The sequence below is a fragment of the Lagopus muta genome, chromosome 6 (assembly GCF_023343835.1).
Source record: "Lagopus muta isolate bLagMut1 chromosome 6, bLagMut1 primary, whole genome shotgun sequence".
Classification (NCBI taxonomy): domain Eukaryota; kingdom Metazoa; phylum Chordata; class Aves; order Galliformes; family Phasianidae; genus Lagopus; species Lagopus muta.
Window position 1 is genome coordinate 13,582,760 of NC_064438.1, and position 21,486 is coordinate 13,604,245.

General features: G+C 46.7%; 1 protein-coding gene across 5 annotated transcripts in view; it reads right to left on the reverse strand.

The window, feature by feature from the left end:
* Window positions 1–3,700: 3,700 nt before the first annotated feature.
* Window positions 3,701–21,486, reverse strand: part of TSPAN32 (tetraspanin 32) — a 79,441-nt gene continuing 61,655 nt past the window's right edge. For 3 of the 5 annotated variants that reach the window (XM_048948664.1, XM_048948662.1, XM_048948663.1), the window contains exons 3-9: window positions 21,280–21,394; window positions 20,722–20,819; window positions 17,652–17,726; window positions 7,968–8,069; window positions 7,297–7,389; window positions 5,759–5,887; window positions 4,379–5,151 (exon numbers count right to left, since the gene is read on the reverse strand). In XM_048948664.1, coding sequence (XP_048804621.1) covers window positions 5,098–5,151; window positions 5,759–5,887; window positions 7,297–7,389; window positions 7,968–8,069; window positions 17,652–17,726; window positions 20,722–20,819; window positions 21,280–21,394 — 666 coding nt within the window. In that variant the 3' untranslated portion in view covers window positions 4,379–5,097. The other 2 variants (XM_048948666.1, XM_048948667.1) reach the window with 1 other exon arrangement.

Below are 21,486 nucleotides of genomic sequence, written 5' to 3' on the forward strand. Positions count from 1 at the left end.
TATTTACTTCCTGTCAGCTCAGCTGAGTGCGCTTGAAAACTTTGACCTCGGTCTGGGAAAAAAGAAACCAAACCAACAAAACAAACACCAACACATTACAGTGTCAAGGTAACGCGGAGTGTTTCTCAAGCAGGTACATGCTATCAGATGCAGCCTTTTCCCCCATGCTGTACAAGTCTACAAAGTATCAGGAATGCATTTCAAAGTCTCCCAGCAGCTTTACCAGATCTTTACAAGCAGGCTGCTCTGTAGGTTGAACTGATTTGTGCGAATTTGTGCTTGTCACATCCTCAGATGGACTGCAGGTGCTGTGCACAGGGCTGGGGAATTCCCTCGTTTGTAGCATGGGTTAAATTTAGGTGCTCTGTGAGACGCGCTGTTAACGCCAGTTTGCTTACCCAGGGGGCAAACCTATGAAGAAAATACCTATTGGGGATGTTAAAAAAAGGAGAAAAAAAAACAAATTAAAAAAACCCAACCCCCAGGAGCAGCCATTTAAGCGCGCTTTCACTGTTTCACGTTTTTGAGTGGAGTAAAGTAGCAGAGAACAGAGGTGCTCGGTGTGTTTCTTTCGTCTGCTGGTCTATCTCCCTTCTCCTCCTCTTCTTCTCCCTATTTTTGATGCTGCTATAAAGGTCAGTGTCATGCTTGTAGTTTTGGCAAAATCTCTATGGGTGTGACTCACAGGGCCCAGAGCAGACATAGGGCTGAGCAGCATCCCAGCCCCACACCTGTCTGACAGCTTCTGCAGGGGAAAACCAGCAGCTCCACCCCTCACAGATCCCAACTAGGCTCTGGGAAAAGCCTCATCCACCACAGGGTCCCCATCTATGGTCTGTGTTGGGTAGATGAGCTCTGGGCTGAAGCATATAGAGTCATAGAACATCTCAAGTTGGAAGGGATCCTTAGGAATCATTGAGGCTATCTCCTGGCTCCACACAGGGCCACCCAAAAATCAGGCCCTGGTGATGCTCCTCCTGCTCCCAGACAGTGAGACATCACTGTGGAGGAAGACTGGAGCTGGCTCTGGTGGGGAGAGCAGGGCAGAGAGCTTCCCATCCATCTTTGCTTTGCATCCCCATATTCCCTTGCTGAGTAAGCAGGGACCGGTAGCTTCACCTTGAGTTTCTGTCTCTACTAACTTCTGCAGCGGTTCCCTCCACACTGACTGACACTTTAAATATTTACAGCAGGGTTATCTATGGTGACAGTCAGGTTACATAAAGAGGAGAGAGCAGTGGTGAAGGGCAGCAGCAGCTTCCGGAGCTGTTGTTGTTTTGGTGCAGGTGCTGCTTCCACAGCCACCACTTGTGAATAGGAGGGAGAAAGCAAACCCAAGCAGGTTCCTATTTCAGCACAGACATTTCCTCTTCTTCTCCAGCATAGCCAGGAGGGCGAGAGCCCAGCTCAGCAGCCTGAGGAACTGCTGCTGTGCCACCTATGTATAATTCATCACCAGGTGAATAGAGGCTGCAACAGCTCAGTGCCAAGGTAACACGGCTAAAAAGAAAACCAGTGCATCCATAAGCAAGCTGATGTGCCTCAGGGTTAAACAACAGAGGTACTTAGCAATGCTAAGGAGAGCAAGAGGGGTAGTTTGCCTTAGGAAGGTACAGGCAACCTAAGGGAAGTCAACAGTGAGAGTTAGTAGTGAATCTGGGCTCTGCTGAGGCCTCACCCAAGTTTGCCAGGTTACAAGGCTTCAGAAGGAGCACAAGCTCAGGGTTTGAATTCAGATTGCACAGCAAAGGGGAAGTTATAATTTGGTGGCGGCCAGCATTGTCTGGGGGACAGGATATAGCAAAGCAATTTGAAGCCTGAAAGATTCCCACTGTCCCCGCAATCAACTTCCTTTTCAGGCTCAGCTTAACTGCTTAACCTAGGCTTGCACAAGGGCTCTGAATCCTTGGTCTTTTACTTCTGCTGTGCAGAAGCCCCACGCATCCTCAGCTGCTGTGTGAGGCCTTTTCCTCCTTGCTAGTAGTGCTGCTTGAGAAGTGAAAGCAAAAAGCTGCACCTACTGCTTAATATAAGCAAGCAGTGGCCTTAGGAAGCATGGCCAGCTGTCTACAGGCATACGTGAGTCATATGGAAGGCTTTGACCCCTCTGTCCCCATTACTATCCCTCCTCCATGGTTGGGTAAGAGGAGGCAGATGAGGGCTGCAGGCTGTGAGATGGGATCAAAGAGCATGGTATATAGAACAAGTGTTTGTAGGGGGGGATTATAACTTGTTTGGATATTTTATAAGAAAAACAAAAAATCCCAACCCCAGCTGTGGCTATAGAGCAGTGAAAGGAGGGGGACTTCTAGCTTACCTTGTTGGGAAGAAGCAGCCTGAGTCCTAAGGCACATGCAGCTGCATGGGGAACATGCAGCACCACAAGGCTCACTGAGGGCAGCCCATTGCAAACAGCCCAGCACTGTGTATCGCAGAAGAGAAGGAATGATGGCTTTCAGCAAGAGATTGGTTTTTATTGAGGACACCAGGAGTCCTGTGTGCTGCTAACTGGCCTGAGGAATGACAACAGCAGTAGACTTGACAATAACAGCCAGAACTCACAGTGGAGACTGTCTCTGTGGAGGGTGATGTATTAAAGAGCCCCTATGTACATATCTCCAAATCTCTTCCCACCACCAGTAAGTGGATATGTTTGCAGGTGCAGCTGCATGGTAAGCGTATCACCACTAAACTTGAAACAGCTTAAACGGTCACCACTAAACTTGAAAAAGCTTGAACGGGGCTGGTGACTGCCAGGAGAGAGCTGGGTGATGCTCCACAGCACTTTGGACTCAATATTGACTCCAAAGCCTCTAATGAAGCTCTGTTTGTACCAGGGGAGAGGGACAAGGAGCCCTGGCTCTTCCTCCCTCAGTGCCTTTCTTTCCAATACAAAACATCTGCAACCGTGTTCAAATGCTAACCAGGTCTGGGGAGATACTGCAGGCTGTAATGCTGTTTTCACACATGTGGCAGTCCACATGCAGGGCCTGGAACTGTCCTGAACATCAGCATGGGGTTTTCCTCTTTCATCTCGATGAGATCATCTCCGGAATCTGAGACAATCTCACCAGCCACTTACTGTTCTCAACAGGTAAAAGCCACAATGAAGGAGGGAGGTGAAAGCTGCTCTAAGAGATATTTTCCATTGCTGTAGCTCAGCAGATTTTCCAGCAGGAACTAAATCTATTGCTGTGATGGTTTTCAGCTTAGAAGTGGTTCTGCCTCCTTGCAATGAGGGCAAAGCACACCAGGAAGCCATCATTTCAGCTCGCCTGAGATGTTCAGCTGGCTGAGGCTTTTCAAATTCCTCCTTATTGTCAATAAGGAGGAGAGAAGAGGAAGTGGACATTGTGTTGTACGTGGCTGGAGATCAGTCCATTTCTCCTTAATTTAAACACAAGCCCCATATGTTCAATATCAAAGTCCTTTTGTATTTCACAGCAGCATGGTAGGTTAGAGAAGCCAGAAAGAGACAGGATGGAGGCAGTGTGTTGAAGGAGTCCATGTGAAATCAGTGCAGCATCCAGAAGGCTGATCTAATCGTAAGAATTTCAAAAACTCAAAAAAGGGAGATGCAGAGGGATGTGTCCTTATCCTGCTGGGCTGTTTCAAAACTCACACACTGCTTGCTGATTTTTTTTTCTTTCTTAATTTATACCAAGAATTCCAGCAACAGTTTGATAGAGAGGAAAAAAAAAAAAAAAAAAAAAAAAAAGGTAGTGGTGGCTGGGTGCTGACATACTCCAGGGTGGTCTAAAACCTGAAACCCTAGAGGCAACAATGAACACTGACCCAGGTAGGAGAGCAAAGCTCCCTGTTTTTCAATACCACACCCAGCGTGCACATATTTACCAAGATCTGTCCCATGCTGCAGTCCGAAGCTCTTGCCCTAGAGAAGTCACATCTTTTGGGGTTACAGGAAACTTCTCATGTGACAGCGCAGAGGTTTGGTTTAATGCTATGATTTTGGATGGGCATTCTTCTGGTTAAGTCCTAGGGGGCTGTGTGTATTCTCCTTGTGCTACACACCATCCTTCTCTCAAGGAGGAAACCTGCATCTCCAAGCCCAGGTGCGTCTCAGTCCTCATCCATTCTCAGTGAATATTGAGGACTGCTGTTCTGCAGAGTTCCACCCAGATGGTGCAGCTTGGAAATGCACACAGGTGAGCAACACAACGCCTTTCCAGAGGTTTGGTGCAGGACTCCAGGCATCGACCTACACTGAGAGCTGGGTCTGCCTGGTAGGGAAGCCTGGGAGACAGGCTTCTACCTTCCTTGCAAGGTGTATTTGCCTTTCCGATCCAAGTTGTCGCTGAAGTGGATGGAGAACCAGTTGAAAGAAGTCAGAACCATCCCATAAACCTGAAAGGAAATAGACAAGATGGGCAAACAATTAAATGCTGAATGGAGGAGGATGCTCCAGCTGTGCGAATAAGTGATCCTAAGTGTTGCCTGCTGGTTCCATTGGCACTTCTGAATTTGTTACATATGAAAGCGTCAGACTGTTCTTGAGGGAGCTCTTTTCCACTAAAAGAGTAAATATCAATTCCAACATGGGATAGAAGAAAAAAAGAAAAACTCATGTGGTGAAAGCATCTGATTGGAATTAGCACAGCACGGCTCAAGCTCGATCCTAAAAATATCTAAAAAGCGAGAAGAAGCCAGGAAACTCAGACTTCAAACTCCTTCCTCAAAACGACCCTCCATGCAAACAAACTCATAATAGCCCTTTGTGTACATAACAGAGAGAGGAAAAAAAATCCTCATGCATTGTTTGGAATAACCTAAAAAAAACAACAAAAATAAGCCCCCAACACACGCACAGCGCAAGCGCAGAAGACAGCACACTTCCTTTGTACCGCGCTTTTCCGACGAGTACACGGTGCTGCATCTGATCACGTCTCAGGATTTGCACAGGCAGCTTATCAAAGTGAGGATGTTGCAGGAGGTGTAAGAAGGGCTGCAACAACATGCTCTGTGTTGGCCTCATTGTGCAAATCGGTGGGGACACGTCTGCCACAGGGATGGGGACATCAGAGCCGTGGTCCCAGCTGGCTCGCTTTGCTCCACATCCTGCTGTCACAATGGCCACTCTCATGGTGGGATTTCCTTTAGTGCACACTTCAAAGGCTTTCCTGCATTATCTAGCTGTAACATCAAGTCGTGGGGGAAAACGTGGTATAATACAAGCACACAAATAGAAAAATAAAAAACACTCCACTTCAGTGTGGATATAGCTTAAGCAAAATTTCTCCTACACCAAAGGATAATTAGAAAGCAACACCAGATATTCGTATATGACTTTCCATTATGCATCAGCTATCTGTCCTGAGGATTTTCTGAGCAAGAGCTCAGCAGTGCTAAGATCCAATAAAGCCTTAATGCTAAAGCTCTGTGTGCATGTACGTAATTCCATGTAAGTAGAAATGTACCTATAACATTGCCTGATAGCTTTCCTAGCTTACTACTAGCAATATGAAACACACACACACACACACACACACACACACACAGCGATCCTCTGGGTTTTCTTGAGAAGTCTTCTAATCTTCATTGTGTTAAAGTGGATCCAAATCCCTAAATACATGCTGGTCAGGAGAACTTTCCCCATCTTAAGAGCAGCATAGAGATACCACAGAAGATAAAACCTATTTATTTTCTAATTTCCGTGGTGGAGGCCATCACCATTGATTTTTTCAGTGCTCATGTTCAAAACCCCCCAAGCCCCCATGTACTTGGGACTTATTTAGGATACAAGTCCCCTGTGGGGCCAGGAGCACACAGGAACAGGTACAGCTACCGTGAAGCCAATGGTGATGCCCAGGAGTGTGGAGACAAAGCCCATGTGCTTCTTCAGAAAGCCATGCATCTCTTGTAGGCAATCCTGAAAGGAGAGAGACACCTCTTGCAGTGTGGCAGCAGCTCAGGTGGGAAGACAAACACCTGCAGTATATTTTCTGTTACTACAATACGTTTATGATTTTCTTACTAGGATGCATTTCAGTCTGCAGAGGATGTGTGTACACACAGCTAGTGTGTTCATGTACAGTGTTATTTTCTTCCTCTGGGAAATGGAGGGGGTGATGTGAAAAGACTGGAAAGCAGAGCATATCATAATGCTGCGTGTTCCCCAAAGACACTAACAGCTCAGCATTGAAGGTACACCAGCATTACTATATATTAGCATTAAGCACTCTGGCAAACCCACTGAAATCCAGTGGTGATAGCCAAGAGTCTTTTCAAGAATGCACAAAACCTGCCCTTGACTTTGTAGAACAAGGTAAAAGGGCTTATGGCCCCACAGAATCAGCACATGAGTGAATGCATTGCAGCAATCAAATGCCGTGGATCCCTCCAACCAAGTGCAAACCATTAGTGAGGCTGACCAAAGGCACAGTGCCCAGGGCTGCTTTACTCTTTCTTCCTGCTCTTTGAGCTGAGGTCTACTTCAATTTGCTGCTGAATTTTCCAGGAGGCAGCTGGAAACCATGGGTTAATGCATACTGGTGCATCAAAAGGTTGCGTTACTGCTTATCATAGAATCATCATATCATTAAGGTTGGAGAAGACCTCTAAGATCATCTAGTCCAACCATTCACCTACCACTAGTAGCGCCCAATAAACAATGTCACTCAATACCACATCTCCACAGTTCCTGAATACCTCTAGGCACAGTGACTCCCCCACCTTCATGGGCAGCCTGTAAAAATGCCTCATCACTCTTTCTGAGAAGAAATTTTTCTTAATATAAAACTTGAACCTCCTCTGGCACGATTTCCTCCATCAAGACACAACAGCAATATTTCCACATAGCTGTCTGTAGCAACACCATTTGTTTTTCCTAGGGACAACTCACGTTCTGAAGCTAATTTTGTTATTCCAGTGGGAAAAAAAGCATACAAGAGATTTACTCAGACTATGAAGTCTATGTTACAACTTCAGTAACAGCACACACAGTCTAATACTGGAGGGCTCTTCAGTGCTTCATTGGCATTTTGCAACCAAGTATAAAGTCTGCTTGATGAAACTACTGCTGGACAACATAATCCTGCTTTATAAGTTTCTCATTTAAATTTTTAATACCTGCTTAATGCCCTTGGGAAAAGGAATTACAGTCATCGTGTGCTCTTTCAACATTTGCTGTTAGCAGAACACGTGTTAAGCCTTAGAGACCAGAACCACGTGACAAATTCAATAGTGTTTTTCCATCAGACCCACGTCTGTGTTATCACACAACCTCCACACATGCAGAAGATGAGGAGGCTGGAGAAAAGCAACAGAAAAGCAACTTACCTGTCCAGCAGTCCGCTCTGTGCCAGGATGGCACATGTTGTGCTCGACAGCAGCTGTGTCTCCAAGAGGGGAGTGCTTCCCACAGCACAGGAACTGCAAGAGAGGGCAGGGTGGTAAACGAGGCTGTGAGGAGCAAAGCAGGCAGGCAAAAGGTACTCGCAGTGATGGAAGCTAAACACACAACACTAGACAAGGATTATTTCACCATCAATTATAGTGGCTAAACTAAGCAGGTGCCTACCATGCTGTGCATCCCAGGTCATTGAGTTTGCAAGACAGCTAGCAACTTTACAGCATTGCAGGAGCTCACATTATCACAGAATCGTCTGAATTGGAAGGGACCCTTAGAGGTCATCTGGTCCAACTCCCCTGCAATGAACAGGGACACCTACAACTAGATCAGGTGCACAGAGCCCTCTATTCTTTGCCAGCAACAGGCTCAAAGGTAGACAGAAGTAATCAAACTAAGTAGCTCTGTTGGATTATATAGAATTCTCACCCTCTCTATACTTGACTGAAGATGCTAGGAAGGTGTATATGGCTGCTCTCATGCTACATACGGACTTAGCAAAAGGCTGGTTCCAGAGGAAAACAGTATTATAGCACTGGCAAAGCAGAGCCTGTTGGAATCAATGGGCAGATGCTCCAGAAAAAGGCTTCTGTGAACTTACTATTTCATGGATGAGAGTCAGCTCGTGCCTCTTGGAGCTAGAGCCATTCCTCCTCACCTCCTCATACACGAGGTCGTACACATCCAGCATACTGTCCTCCACCTGCAACAGAGGCAAACATCTGTACCGTGCACCAAGATGAGCACAGCAGCTGCCCAATTGGCTTTCGGCTGAGCTTTTGGCCAGTTTTAGATGTACTGTCAAAGAAATACAGAAACATAAGTGCCTGTGACATATGTGCCTCCATGTCCCTCCGTGTCCTGCCAGGGAGAGGTGACAACATCATCTTGTTCTGAGAAGAGATTATAAAGACAAGTCTCTGCCATCTTGCCAAAACATAAAGGTGAGAGCACCTCTGGTGGACAGCAATGATGGAAGAGTTCCTCTGAATTAAGCCCAAAAAATAACGGAGTGACTCAGTGGTGAATCAGATCCTAAATATTTACTAAAACTATGAGAACTTGCAGCTTGACAAATCCCAGCCAACTCCTGCTCAGCTTTCAATGGAAAAATATGACAATTGCTTTCAGTGCCAGGAAAAAAAAAAAGATTCATTTCTTCCTTTCATTTCCCCTTGCTTCCCTGCCCATATTGATCTGAATGGGCTGAAGGCAACACTTGGCTCTCAGAGCAGAGGATCGATCCACAGGACAGAGGGAATGGGGTGGAACGAGGGTTCCTGGAGCAAGGCCACCTCTCAGCACTCCAGTGTGGATGTGCATACCATCCTCCCTCTAGGAAAAACTTAAACCCCAATAAAAAGCAAAACATTCAGACTTTCCTAACTTCAGGTATGCCATAAAGCAGCTTCCTAGCAGCAGCAATTAAGTAAATTAATTCAGTAAAAAAAGCTTACTTCCACTGAAGAATTGAGTTAAGAATAATGAAAAAAGGGATAATTTTTCATCCTACTCTTGTGGTGTTGTTACTTTTATACCCCTCATTATTCACAGTCCTTCCAGTACCTGAAACAGCCTGCAGGAAACTGGGGAAGAACTGAACCTGAAAGGCAGAGTAATGATGGGGCAAGGATAATGGCATTAAACTAAGAGAGAGGAGTCTTAGGTTAGATATAGAGACAAAAGCCTTTATTCAGAGGGTGGCGAGGCACCAGCTGCCCAGATAAACTGTGGATGCCCCATCCCTGGAAGCACTTAAGGCCGTGAGCAGCCTGATCTGGTGGAAGGAAGACCATACAAGGTCCCTTCCAACCCAAACCATCCTATGATTCAAAATATTCTGCTGCAAATAGCATATGCTCCATGCTGCATGGTAAGTACGGTGAGCAGTGCAGCTGCACGCAGTACTTCACTGAAAGCAATCAGACAAAACCCATTTCCAAAGAGACTTATTTTAGATGTCCTGCAGTGACATCACATCAAGCCTTTTGACTGAGGCCGTTAGAAGAAAGGCAGGTGATGGAAAAGGTTGAATGAATGAGATTCCCACAACAAACCCATAGCAGAAATGTTTTCCAACCATAGGAATCAGCAAGGGAAGAGCCACAGGCAGGCACCACTTCACAGCCTTCTCAACCACAGCCATGGTGATATCAGTGAGAAGAAAATAATCTCCAGACACATCATGGCTATTGAAGACTTTGATTACACAGTGTTCCTAAGCTTACTTCTGAGCTGTGTTCTTCTTTAGGTACTGATTTTTCATTTTCCCAAATAGCCTCCAAGAAGCAAAACCACAAAGGATTAAATGGAAATTATTTTATAGCAACGATTTCCTTTTAGAACATGCGTTTGGGCAAGCCCGAGAGCACAGTCTGCTGATTAGTCCTTCTCAGTTCTTCTATCCAGCAATTGCATCTAGCATTTTTTTCCTCTGAATACACAATTCAGATTGCAGTAATGCACCAAACATCCAACAACAAAGCCTGCTTTCTTCTTCTTTTTTTTTTTTCCTCTTTTCAAATAAGGAGCAAATTGACTGTAATTTCTCCACATCATCTTGATTAGTTTTGCCAGAATTATTTGATTTTGGAGGGGAAAGTAGCTGCCTTAAGACAACGTGGCAGTTGGTTTTCACAGATTACTGCAGAGAGCTTTCTAGTTTAAGTATTGCAATAGTAGGTGTCAAGTCCTAAATCCCCACATTTATCATTGCTGTTTCCTTCCATGCAGGGGACCACGCCAAAGAGCATAGGAGGTATAACAGGAGGACAGCCAAAGGCTGCAGTAATAAGTCACCCTATAATAGAATGGCTTGGATTGAAAGGGACCTCAAGGATCATCAAGCTCCAACCCCCACTCTACATGCAGGGCCACCAACCTCCCCATTTAATACTAGACCAGCCTGCCCAGGGCTCCATCCAACCTGCCCTTGACCACCTCTAGGGATGGGACATCCACAGCCTCTCTGGGCAGCCTGTTCCAGCACCTCACCACTCTCTCTGTAAAGAACTTCCCCCTGACATCCAACCTAAATCTTCCCTCCTTGACCATCTCACCAACCTGCCTGCCCAAGATGGGGTTATGTTTGTGCTCAGAGCTCAGCCATCGCATACGGCAGCCTCTACCCAGACCAAAATGGCACACAGCCTCATGCATGTCTAATGATGGGAAAAAATAAAACCTGAAAGTGTCAGGCAAAGTCACCCAATGGGTTCATGACACTGCCTTATTTGTGACGGTGTTTATTTTGTTCACACAAATTCATCCCTCAACTTTCCTGCGAGCAGGAACACAGAATAGTGAAGAGAGTACTTCACTGCTTCACTTCAAATTGCCATAAATTCCTATCACACACTCAATTTTCATTCTGCCACCCCAAAATAATTCTTTTTTCTTGCAGCAGGTGTTGGAGAAAAAAAAATAATTAATCAGGGTGCTTTCTCTCCCAATTAGGCAACCGGATGCTTTTTGAGTGGTTATGCTGATACTGTTCATAAAGCCCTTTAAGAAAGCCACAGCTGTGCCTCATCCCTTAATAACTCAGCAGCTACATAACCAGCAGAGACAGCTAGAGAAAAGAAAGCCTTTCTGGGCTTCCCCTACAGAGGTCCTATACTTCCATCCCACATTTTCACCACTCTGGTCACATGGGTTTACCTCTACCTGATGAAGCACTGACGACTTACCGCATGATTCAAAGATGCTTACAATGAGCGCTGTGACCTGTTGCTGGAGGAGGTCAGTGGCTCAATGTCTGGATGGAGATTGGTGACAAGTGCTACACCCTCAGGGGTCAATCCATGCAGAACCTCCCCTATGAGGACAGGCTGAGAGCTAGGCTGGAAAAGAGAAGGCTCTAGGGAGACCTGAGAGCAGCCTTTCGTTATCTAAAGGGGGTACTGAAAGAAAGAAGGGGACACTCTTTGGCAGGATCTGTTGCTACAGGACAATGGGAAATGGTCTAAAACTGAAAGAGGAGAAGTTTAGACCAAATATAAGGAAGAAGTATTTTACAGTAAGGGCAGTGAGGCACTGGCACAGGCTGTCCAGAGATATGGTGGAAGCCCCATCCCTGGAGATGTTCAAGGTCAGGCTGAACATGGCTCTGAGCACCCGATCTAGTGTAGGTGTCCCCATTCATTGCAGGGGAGTTGGACCAGTTAGCCTTTAATGGTCCCTTCCTACACAAAAGATTCTATGATTCTAGGAGTATTTCTGCACAAAGATATCCCTTGGAAGGAAAATGCACTTCTAGTGCTCATCTGTTAGAAAACAAACAAACAAAGCAGTGAGAGCTGAGGATGGAGCATCAGCTGGACTTGAGAAAAATCTCCAGGTTAAGTGTTAAGAAGGTCACACCTTAGAGTAATTCTTTTCCCAGAAGAAGCTTGGCAAAATATTCCAACTCTAAATTAGTCAAATAATTGCTCTCTCCCGTGTCTGTCTGCATTCCTTAATGAAACATTCATTTAGGGGTGATAGAGATAGGTTTGCAGATGCAACTAATGGAAAATCACTGAGATTGATGCTGCTGACATCAAGCAACTTAATAGAGCAGCATTTTTCACTTAGAGTAAAAGAATGAAGGAATTTTGAGACTGTTTATTACGCTCTATATCCTCTATACTCCCTAAAGAAGCAGAATTTATGATTTCAGGAAGGTATTCAGTCTGTCTAAACCACTCGTGTTCTTTCCTATCTGTTCACTGCTGCTGAGAGGGTTGCACTTGGTGTCAGTAAGGCAGTGTTTTAAGATGTGAAACTGGAACAAAGTGGTTGTCACTCTCTACACCATTCCTTGTTCCAGTATGAAAACCCAATCACTGCAAGTTGGAGCTTTATGCTTCCCTAACAGCATTTCAGCTCCCTTCCTCGCCCCCGCATCGGGCTTCCTCCAGCCCAGAGCTCACAGCTGCAGAAACACAGCCAGCATGCAAAGCAGAGCAGAGCAGCTCAGAGCTCCCGCCTCCAGATGGGTGACATCAGGAGACGCTGCTCCCCTCGGATGCTGGAGGTCACTGGAGACTGCTGATGGAGTAAGAGCAGGGAGACCCAAACGAATCCTACAGGCTAAGTGGTTTTCATCTGATATGTATATGTATGTGTGTGTACCTTATATTATATATACATATATATATATATGTATGTGTATATACACACACACACAGTACAAATATTTATTTAAATAACTCATGCACTTTCCCCCTCTTACCAGTTTCGGGACAGCAAGAGTCTTTTTTGTTCATCACTGACAGCACATGCAAATAGAGGAGGAAAGAAAAGCTGCTGTGAAACCATAAAGCCCACAGCGGCAACACTTTGCTGAGCCATTTCTCTCCAATTCCAGCACCTTCTGCTGCTGTAAATGGTTTGCACAAGGAGCTGATGAAAATGCTGACCTGCTTCACTGCTCCCCTCCCATCTCAGCACTGCTTTCCCGAAACACAGATGCAGGCAGAGCTCCTCCAGGGGCAGAGCCTAGCTCAGAGTAGCAGCACTGGCAGCCAAAGTGCTTAGCAGCTGCCAGCTCTGAGGTGGGTGACTCACTGCTTTCCAGAGCAGGGGCACAGTTCTGCTTCTGTGGGGGGGGGAATGCTGCCTGGAGGCAGGGGAGCACCAAACCACACCAATCTCCAGTGCACGAGCTTGCACCCTGCCTGCCAAGCAGGTCAGACATATGCATTTAAGTACGTACACAGATGCACACAGAATCATTTGAGTTGGAAGGGACGTCTAAAGGACACCTGGCCCAACTCCCCTGCAATGAAAAGGGACACCTACAGCTCAATCAGGCTGCTCAGAGCTGTGTCTGGCCTGACCTTGAATGTCTCCTTTCAGCTGCTGTTAAGCAAACCTCATTTCTCATCTCCACACCCCAAACCAACAGCAAAAGTTCGGCAGAAGTCTGGCTGGCTGGCTGCTACACCAAAGGTTTCTTTCTCCTTAATTCTCCATACCTGATATTACACCTCTTGTCATAGATACCAGTCTCAGTGTGCTGAGGTCTCCTGTTTATTATCTTTTTTTTATAGCTAAGTATTTCAGTTCACAATATTTTTGCAACAGAATTGCTGAACCACAATGCTGGCAAGGGCACTCACGGCTGCCACCACTCAGATCCAACCATTTATGAACCTCTCAGTTTTGTGGTCAAGCCATCTCTCACCTGCAGCATGTGAAATGGCATCATTCAAGACTGCTTCATCATAGAAAAACACCGAAACTGCTTTCAGATTGAAGAGAAAAAAAAAAAAAAGAAAAAAAAAAGGAAAGTTGCATCAGCAACAGATCTGATTCCAGGTGAGAACCATCACCCATAGAATCATTTGAGTTGGAAGAGACCTTTGAAGGCCATCTGGTCCAACTCCCCTGCAATGAACAAGGACACCTACACTAGATCAGATGCTCAGAGCCCCATCCAACCTGACCTTGGGTGTCTCCAGGGACAGAACACCCACCACCTCTCTGGGCAACAAGCACCAAGGTCAGGTGAGCCTGGAAGCATCATCCCATACTGGGGCAATGGGGACCATTGACTGGTGCTGCTGGAGGCAGCAGCTGCAGCTCTGCAGTGAGAAAAGCAGAAAAGGGGCCACGGGTTCAGAGCTGGGGCAACAATAAATAATGAAGCATGAGTGGCTCAGCAATACGTCAGACAAAGGGGCGTACTGTCTCCTACGTGATGGGAACACAAACATGGGAGAGTTGCATGATATTTAGGGAAGGGGGAGGAGGGGCTTTCCCTTCCCTTTTCATTTTTTTTTCTTTTTTTCCCCATATTTCTGAGAAAGGAAAAGCTCAGTGCTTACTTTAGAGCAGTTGTGCCTGGTAGCATGAATAACACCAGGACCAAGGAAGACATCAGACTATTTCTGTCGTTTTAACAGCCAAATCCCCACTTTTTGCAAAGGCCCTTGAAAGACCTCTGCAAGTGGCTGCAATTGTATCACAGCCCTGCTGCATCAAAAAGGAACCAGCCAGTGTGCTCTGATTCTGGTTTCATAAAGTACTGAAATGCAAGCTGGAGGTAGGTTAAGTCCCATTAAAATCACTGTGATATAAGCTTATATTTAAGCATTGCAGTAGGTGGGGCCATCATCTTGTACTGGACTCTATAGAAGCTAGCCCCAGCATAAAGCAAAGCAAAGCCAAGCAACCCCTACATCCAAAGGGCATGGGAAAATCAGGTGTGCACACCAGAAGAGCGGGCAGATACCCAACAGATGCACACTGACAGCCTGAGCAGGATGAAGGGGGCATGGAGCAGTAGCTCAAATCATCACCTGCTGTGAGGCTTTGGGTACGTCAGCAGTTCCTCTTTTTATTTTTCCTGGCATTCATGGCAAAGGGAACTGTTCCTCTAGTCCAACCCAGGAGAAGCTTGGCACCACCACTGCACCATTGCTTGGCTTCAAGTGTCTCCCAGCATCAGGAGGTAAATCATAATTTACTTGCTTTTAAGCTAATGTTTACTTTTTATCAAATCTGTGTAATTAAGAGGCACCTTCTGATGCAGAACAGCCTTCAGCAGTTCTATTTCTGCTGATTCACCCTCCCATCCCAGTGGGCTCACGAGGCTGCTGGGAGCATTCCCTACACTGCTGCAGAGAAAAACCAAAATGTGACACAGCAGATCCCTGAGCCTTTCCCTCAGCAAAGCCCAGAGACGAGCCCCCCCAAATCTGTTTTGCGTTTGTTACCAGGAATACCCAAAGCCCTTCTCAGCTATAATAGAGCACTCAGAAAGCTCAGGAATCATAGAATGGTTTGAGTTGAAAGGGACCCTTAAAGGCCATCTGGTCCAACTTCCCTGCAATAAACAGGGACACTTACACCAGATCAGGTGCTCAGAGCCCCATCCAACCTGACCTTGAATGTCTCCAGAGACAGAGCTCCTACCATCTCTCTGGGCAACCTGTGCCAGTACCTCACCATCCTCATTGTAAAGCATTTTTTTCTTATATCCAATCTAAACCTCCCCTGTTCTAGTTTGAGACCATTTCCAGCTCTTCCCTCCAGCCTCTGCAGGAAGGTTTCTCCAGCAGCAGTTAATGTGCGAAGAGAGAAGGAGAGCTGGCAGGTCTGCAGGAGGAAGCAGCCGCCCAGTGAGCTGTGCCAGCTATGGCATAAACCTACATCCTTCTCCAGGTCCCAGCTGCACCAGGCTGTGCTGGGCAGTGGTTTACGGGAAAGGAGTTGCCTTCAAAATAACTTCTTTCTTGGAAAAGAAGACTCAGCTCCTTGGCTTCAAGAACCAAGACTTCCTAACGTGGCTGGAAACCATCAGAAAACCCCATCCTGTTGGTGGTTGTCACAGCTGTTCAAAGTGAGGTCATCTTTGCTACCCTTCTTCACGTGTCATTCTCTCATTGGCTGTCACTGGTGCCACTCCTCTAACAGATCAGTGGCACTCTCCCACCAGGAGACAGCAAAAGGAGTTTGTCAGCAGGCTAATTACTGCTGATCACCACTGATCTCATAGAGCTCAAGTTGCATTGCCAGAGAGACAGGTGGAGGATCTGAGGTGTTACTCTTAGTTATCCTTCCCCCATTTTGTCCACCATTCTCTTTGCAGAACCCCTCAGACAAGTATGCACTGGGAAGGAGTAAGTTATTTTCTCAATGTTAACTTCTCTGAATTTATGCAGACAGATGGACACAAAGAAGATGGTACAGAAGAGGGCGTAAAACCCAGTTATTGGCCACGTGGACAGACCCATAGAGCGAGGGATAATCACAATACCGAGTGGAGGATTCAGACTTCCAGGGTAAAGCACACTAAATCTCAGATTCTTGTTTTTCACATGTCTGGTAGAAGTTGTTTTACAAAGACTGGTGACATCGAGTCTGTCTGGGATGCAGGTAACTTGAAAGTAAAAAAGACATGACAGATCTCTGAAAGGACAGGAGCTACAGGAAGTCAGAAGAACAGCAGAGATTGGAAAATGAGAAACATTCATGTTTTGTTTACAGTGTCCAAGTCTGAGAAAATGGACTATTTACAGACAAGTTGTCTTTTTCTCCTGTCCTGCATAGCTTCTCTGTAAGAAGCAATGTAAACAACTGGTCTCTAAAGAAGTGAAAGGCAAGCAGGGCACCTTGCTTTCTGCTGCCAAAATCATTCTTCAGCTGAACATGGGACTTTTCCCTTGCAGATGATTTTCAGTAAGAAGGGTTTGCTCTATAAAGGGAATTCAGGTGTTTTTTAATCAAGAGGATTAACACACAGCAAGAATCTGCTGCGGTTTTGTGGGCAAGGAAACCAGGATTGGGACACGCTCGTATCTGCATTCCTTCCTTGCTAGAGAGACAAGTTTTTTCAAGCAAAACCAGATTTCTAAGCATTTTGTAAGTGATACTCCTAATTAAATCTTTCCTCATTTCCAGCTCCTGTCTTAGTTTTCATCTTTGCAAAAAGAGAAACCCAGGAGGATCTCCAACTGCATTTTAATTTTTTCTGTTGTCAGAAACACTGCTGGCTTTCCTTATCTGGAAAATAGACGCTGAACAAAAAACTCTCATCTTGCCTAGGAAAAACTATTTCTGTTTTGTTTCAGACAGTACCAAAAACCAAGTACTGAAAGTAACCATAACATGTGGAAGCACTTATGGACAAAGCACTTGAAAAAAAAAACCAAACAGCTAGATAAAGATTTGAAGCAAAAATGCTACTGGACCATCCGTATCCACCCCATGTTTGCAAAGTAGCTGGACAAACTGATAGAGGGGAAAAAAAAAATTGTGCCAAGGGAATCACTGGCAAAGGGCAAGAAACAAGCGGTCAGCCCTAAGCCACAAAGCGTTAGCATGGAGAAAGCTAAGTTGTAAACACAGCTCCTGGGCGGTTGCCCTGGAAGTCAGCAGAGCTAGAGGTGGCCACAACCCACTGCAGCCTTTGAGCAGAGGCTCCCAGCTGACATTACCCAGAACTGGAGTTGATGCTACGCAGCGTTTCAGAAAATCATAACTTCAAGAGTCAAGCAGCTTCATTTTTCAAAAGCAATCTCCCAAAACCACTTAAAGCAAGGCTCATATCTTGTCTTACCTGGACATTTGCCCTGTTCAAAGGTTTGTACAGCAAACATTCCACGTTCCCCTCTCCCTCTAGGTAACCCACAGGGAAGGGCAGCCCTTCTCTTGCAAAGGATGGATGTAACACAACATGCAGCCTATAGACCTTGATGAGGGTGGCTTAATTACCACCAGCTGCCCCTTTTAGGGTAGAAATCACTGCAAAACCTGTGAAGAAAGTCTTCTGGCATCTCCTGCAAAGAGTGCTTACCTCTGTGCTGTGCATGTATCTCCAGCAGAGAGCTGGTATCATCCCACAGAAGGCCAGAGCAAAGCAGAAAAATGCCTGGGAAGAAAGAGAAAACCACCATCAGTTACAATAGGGGGAAAAAACATCCATTTGAAAACACCCTAGGAACATATTTAGTATGCTCACACGAGCAAGTCTGGTTAAAGCTAGAGCAGAGCATCACTTTCTCTTGGTGTGCCCTGTACTCCTGTTAGTTGTCAGGAGTGGGATGTGCATTGTGATTCTCCATCAGGAACCAGTGATTACAATGTGGCTATTTAAAGTGATTGACCACTCAGCTTCCTATGGGATGATTAACCTACATCTTCCCAAGGAATTTCATTCACTTAGCTAAGGGTTTCACGGTGGGGAAAAACTGCCTGGATAGTCCAAATATGCATACAACAGGCAGATGGAGAGCAGCCAGTGTTGGGGAAGGAGCTGGGCTTCTCCTGACCCATGTCTCAGCACAGGCCACGCTGTGTCGTTCAGACAAAAGGATGACAGAAATATGACCAAGGCCACCAAGTGATCCTGGAGAGCCCAAACAATGCAGCAGTGACACAGGAGGCGGCCGGACTCTGTCCTCCTCCCCAGGCATAGAGCTGGAAGTCAGGCATGCCGTCATGTTATTTGAACAAATCTAATCTCAAACAAAACCTGGACCTGATGTAAACACTGAGTGTCTGTTGTGACAGCTGGGCCAAGGGCTCTGATAACACACACACACACACACACACAGAAAAGTGGCTGCAAAATATTTGAAGACTAATTGGAGGTGTTTAAGAACCATAGAGATATGGCACTGAGGGATGTGGTCAGTAGGTATGGTGGGGATGGGTTTGTGGTTGGACTGCATGATCTTAGAGGTCTTCTCCAGCCTTAATGATTCCACGACTCTCTGAGCACTCCCCATATATGATTCCCTTTGCAAGTTTTTCCATGTTTCCTCTTCCAAAATGGAGTTATGTAGCAGAGCAGAGTCACCCATCTGATCATAGCCTATTCTATTTTTTCTCCCTATGAGTATTCCAATAGTATGACTTGGCTGAAACCTCTTAAAAATTAAATCACAGAATCACAGAATGGCCAGGGTTGGAAGGGACCTCAAGAATCATGAATCTCCAGCCCCACTGCCACATGCAGGGCCACCAACCTCCCCATTTAATACCAGACCAGGCAGCCCAGGGCCCCATCCAATCTGTCTTTGAACAAATAAATCACAAAAGTTTATCGAATTCAAGCTTAAGGGAATAAAGAAGAGTAACTTTCGCTTTAGAGGTGTAGTTTTTCAGAGAAAGAAAAAAGAAAGGAAAATAAAAAAGAAAGAAGCCCCAAAAACCTCCACATACTGCAAGAAAGGAAAACGTGTTGCATCAAATCCTGGAAATGAAACCAAAAATGCCAGCAAGATGAATAATCAAATTGTTCCTCACTGGAACCAGCCCTTGCATTCTGCTGCCTCCTTGCATGAACCCCTTAACAAACCACATAGGAAAGTCAATACTTCTACCTGATTTTAGATGAAAATCGGGCTTGAAAAACCAGAAAATTAAGGCAGGTTGAAAAACCTCACTGACAGCAATGGGAAAGATCTCCCATGTGAACCTGGACAGCATCGATGTGTCGCCACTGTGTTTCTCCCGCTGGCTCTGTCATCCTTCCAGCACTTGCACCATCACCGTCTGTGGCTCAGCTCCACCCCATCCCTCCAGTGTGTGCTCTCCCTTCTGCCTGCGGCTCTGGGAGCAGGGAGAGGCCCCTCGGGAGCCCACAGCCGGTGCAAAGCAATTACATGGCTCCCAGAGCATCTCATAAATGAATTATGGGCTGTACTCTCCTCTTGCCAGCCAAAAGGCTTTTGGAAGCGCAACTTTGTAATTACATTAGAAGGCATTTGCAGGAAAAAAAAATAAGGCAAAACAGGAAAGAAAAAAAAGAAAGAAAGAAAGAAAGAAAGAAATGAAAAGGCTGTGCACAGCTTGCATGCAAAATGCAGAGGGGTTCCTGGAGGAGGAGGACTGAGCTTCCCCACCCCATCATCATCCTCAGCCATCAGTCCTTCTTCTGTCCATGACCTCACTCCCAGCCTTTCTGTGTGGCAAACATGAGCTGCAGCTTGTCTGAAGGAGGAACCAACCTCAGCTCTGCCTGCTCCTGGGAGCTCTGGCACACAGATGCCTTGCAGCACTGTGAGGAGATGAATTCACAGCTAAAGCAAGATGCAGAGAGTGCTGCTGGGTTGTCAAGGACCCTTGCAGTACTTGCCTACAATCACACAGTAGGGGACAGTAAAGCAAACAGCCTGTGCTATGTGCTGGCACATTTTGCCTGCTCTCTCCCTGCTGGACAGTAGTCATTGCAAGGATAAACAGACAAGCTCCTTCTGTATGAGCAGCTCTAGCAAAATTGCCCTTTTCCTTCCTCTTCCTCCCCTACAATAGTGACACGGCCTTCAGGGGCCGTGAGATCTGCAGGATGTTTACATTCAGCACTGCACCACGTATCACCAGACAAAACTGCAGCTGGAGGAGAGTCAATAAAGCTGTCACTGCTCTTCTTGTTTAAGAGGAGCTTGGGGGATAATAGACCAGGATTTTGGAACACGATATTTTATCCTTCAGATCTCATTACTCAACAGCAACCAGAACTGCTGGATGCACATAGTGATAGGATGAGGGGGGGTGGTTTTAGACTAAAAGAGAGATTTAGGTGAGATGCCAGAACGGAATTCTTTACTCAGAAGGCAGTGAGGCCCTGGCACAGCTGCCCAGAGAGCTGTGGGTGCCCCATCCCTGGAGGGGCTCAAGGCCAGGTTGGATGGATCGCTGGGCCTGAGCTGGTGGGGGGCAGCCCTGCCTAGGGCAGGGGGCTGAAGCTGAGTGAGTTCCAACCCGAGCCGTTCTGTACGATTCCACCGCCGGGCAGCGTGCGGTTCCCTGCGCCGAGCCCCGAGCTCCCCCCAGCGGCCGAACGCGGCGGCACCGGGCAGGGCCGCACGAGGAGGTGGGGGTAGAGAGGTGGCGGGACGTTGGGTAGTCATGGTACGCACCGTTGCCGTGAGGCACCGCGACTCTCGCACCGTGGCGACCGCGCTCAGCAGGGCTGCGAGGATCAGGGTCATGCTGAGGAAGACGCCGACGTAGAAAGCTGGAAGGAAGACAGAAAGAAGTGAGTTTGGGGGAGATGGTATCAGAAGAGTTGAGGAACTGGAATGGTTTGCGGGTGATCCATTGTCTCCCACCTGCTCTGCAGTTGGGGGCTGCAGCACAGCCGGGCTCCCCGAGCTGGCCCGTATCTCACTGCCTCATCGCCAGGCAGCATGCTGCCTGCTGCAGATGCCCTACTGGGGCTCTCTGCACAGCTATCTCCTGCAGCACTCACCACTGGCTTCCTCCCAGCAGCACAGGGCATGGCTGGGCCGAGCTATGCAGCCCAGGCTACAAGCTGGGCTAGGAACAATGAGGAGATGCTACATGCGTCTGAATCCAATAGAAAACAATTGGTCACAGGTGATGGTGACGGGTTGCAGTGAGCAGTGGGTTTGATGGTTTTAGCCTCAGAGCATCTTCCCTGCCCAGCCATTGTGTTCTCCAAAGGTGTGCCATACCTGCGTGGTGGATGTCCCGGTAGCAGCTGCTCTCGGGGGCGATGTTGCTGATGATGGAGAAGTGAAGCCCATAGCGGGTGACTGTGCTCAGTGTAGCAATGGACAGCCCCAGCAGCTGGAAGGGAAGGTTGGCATCAAGGGAGTTACAAGGCATCAAGATCCCACTGAGTGGCACACAGCCTCAGTGTCCAACAGCATGCATGTGCC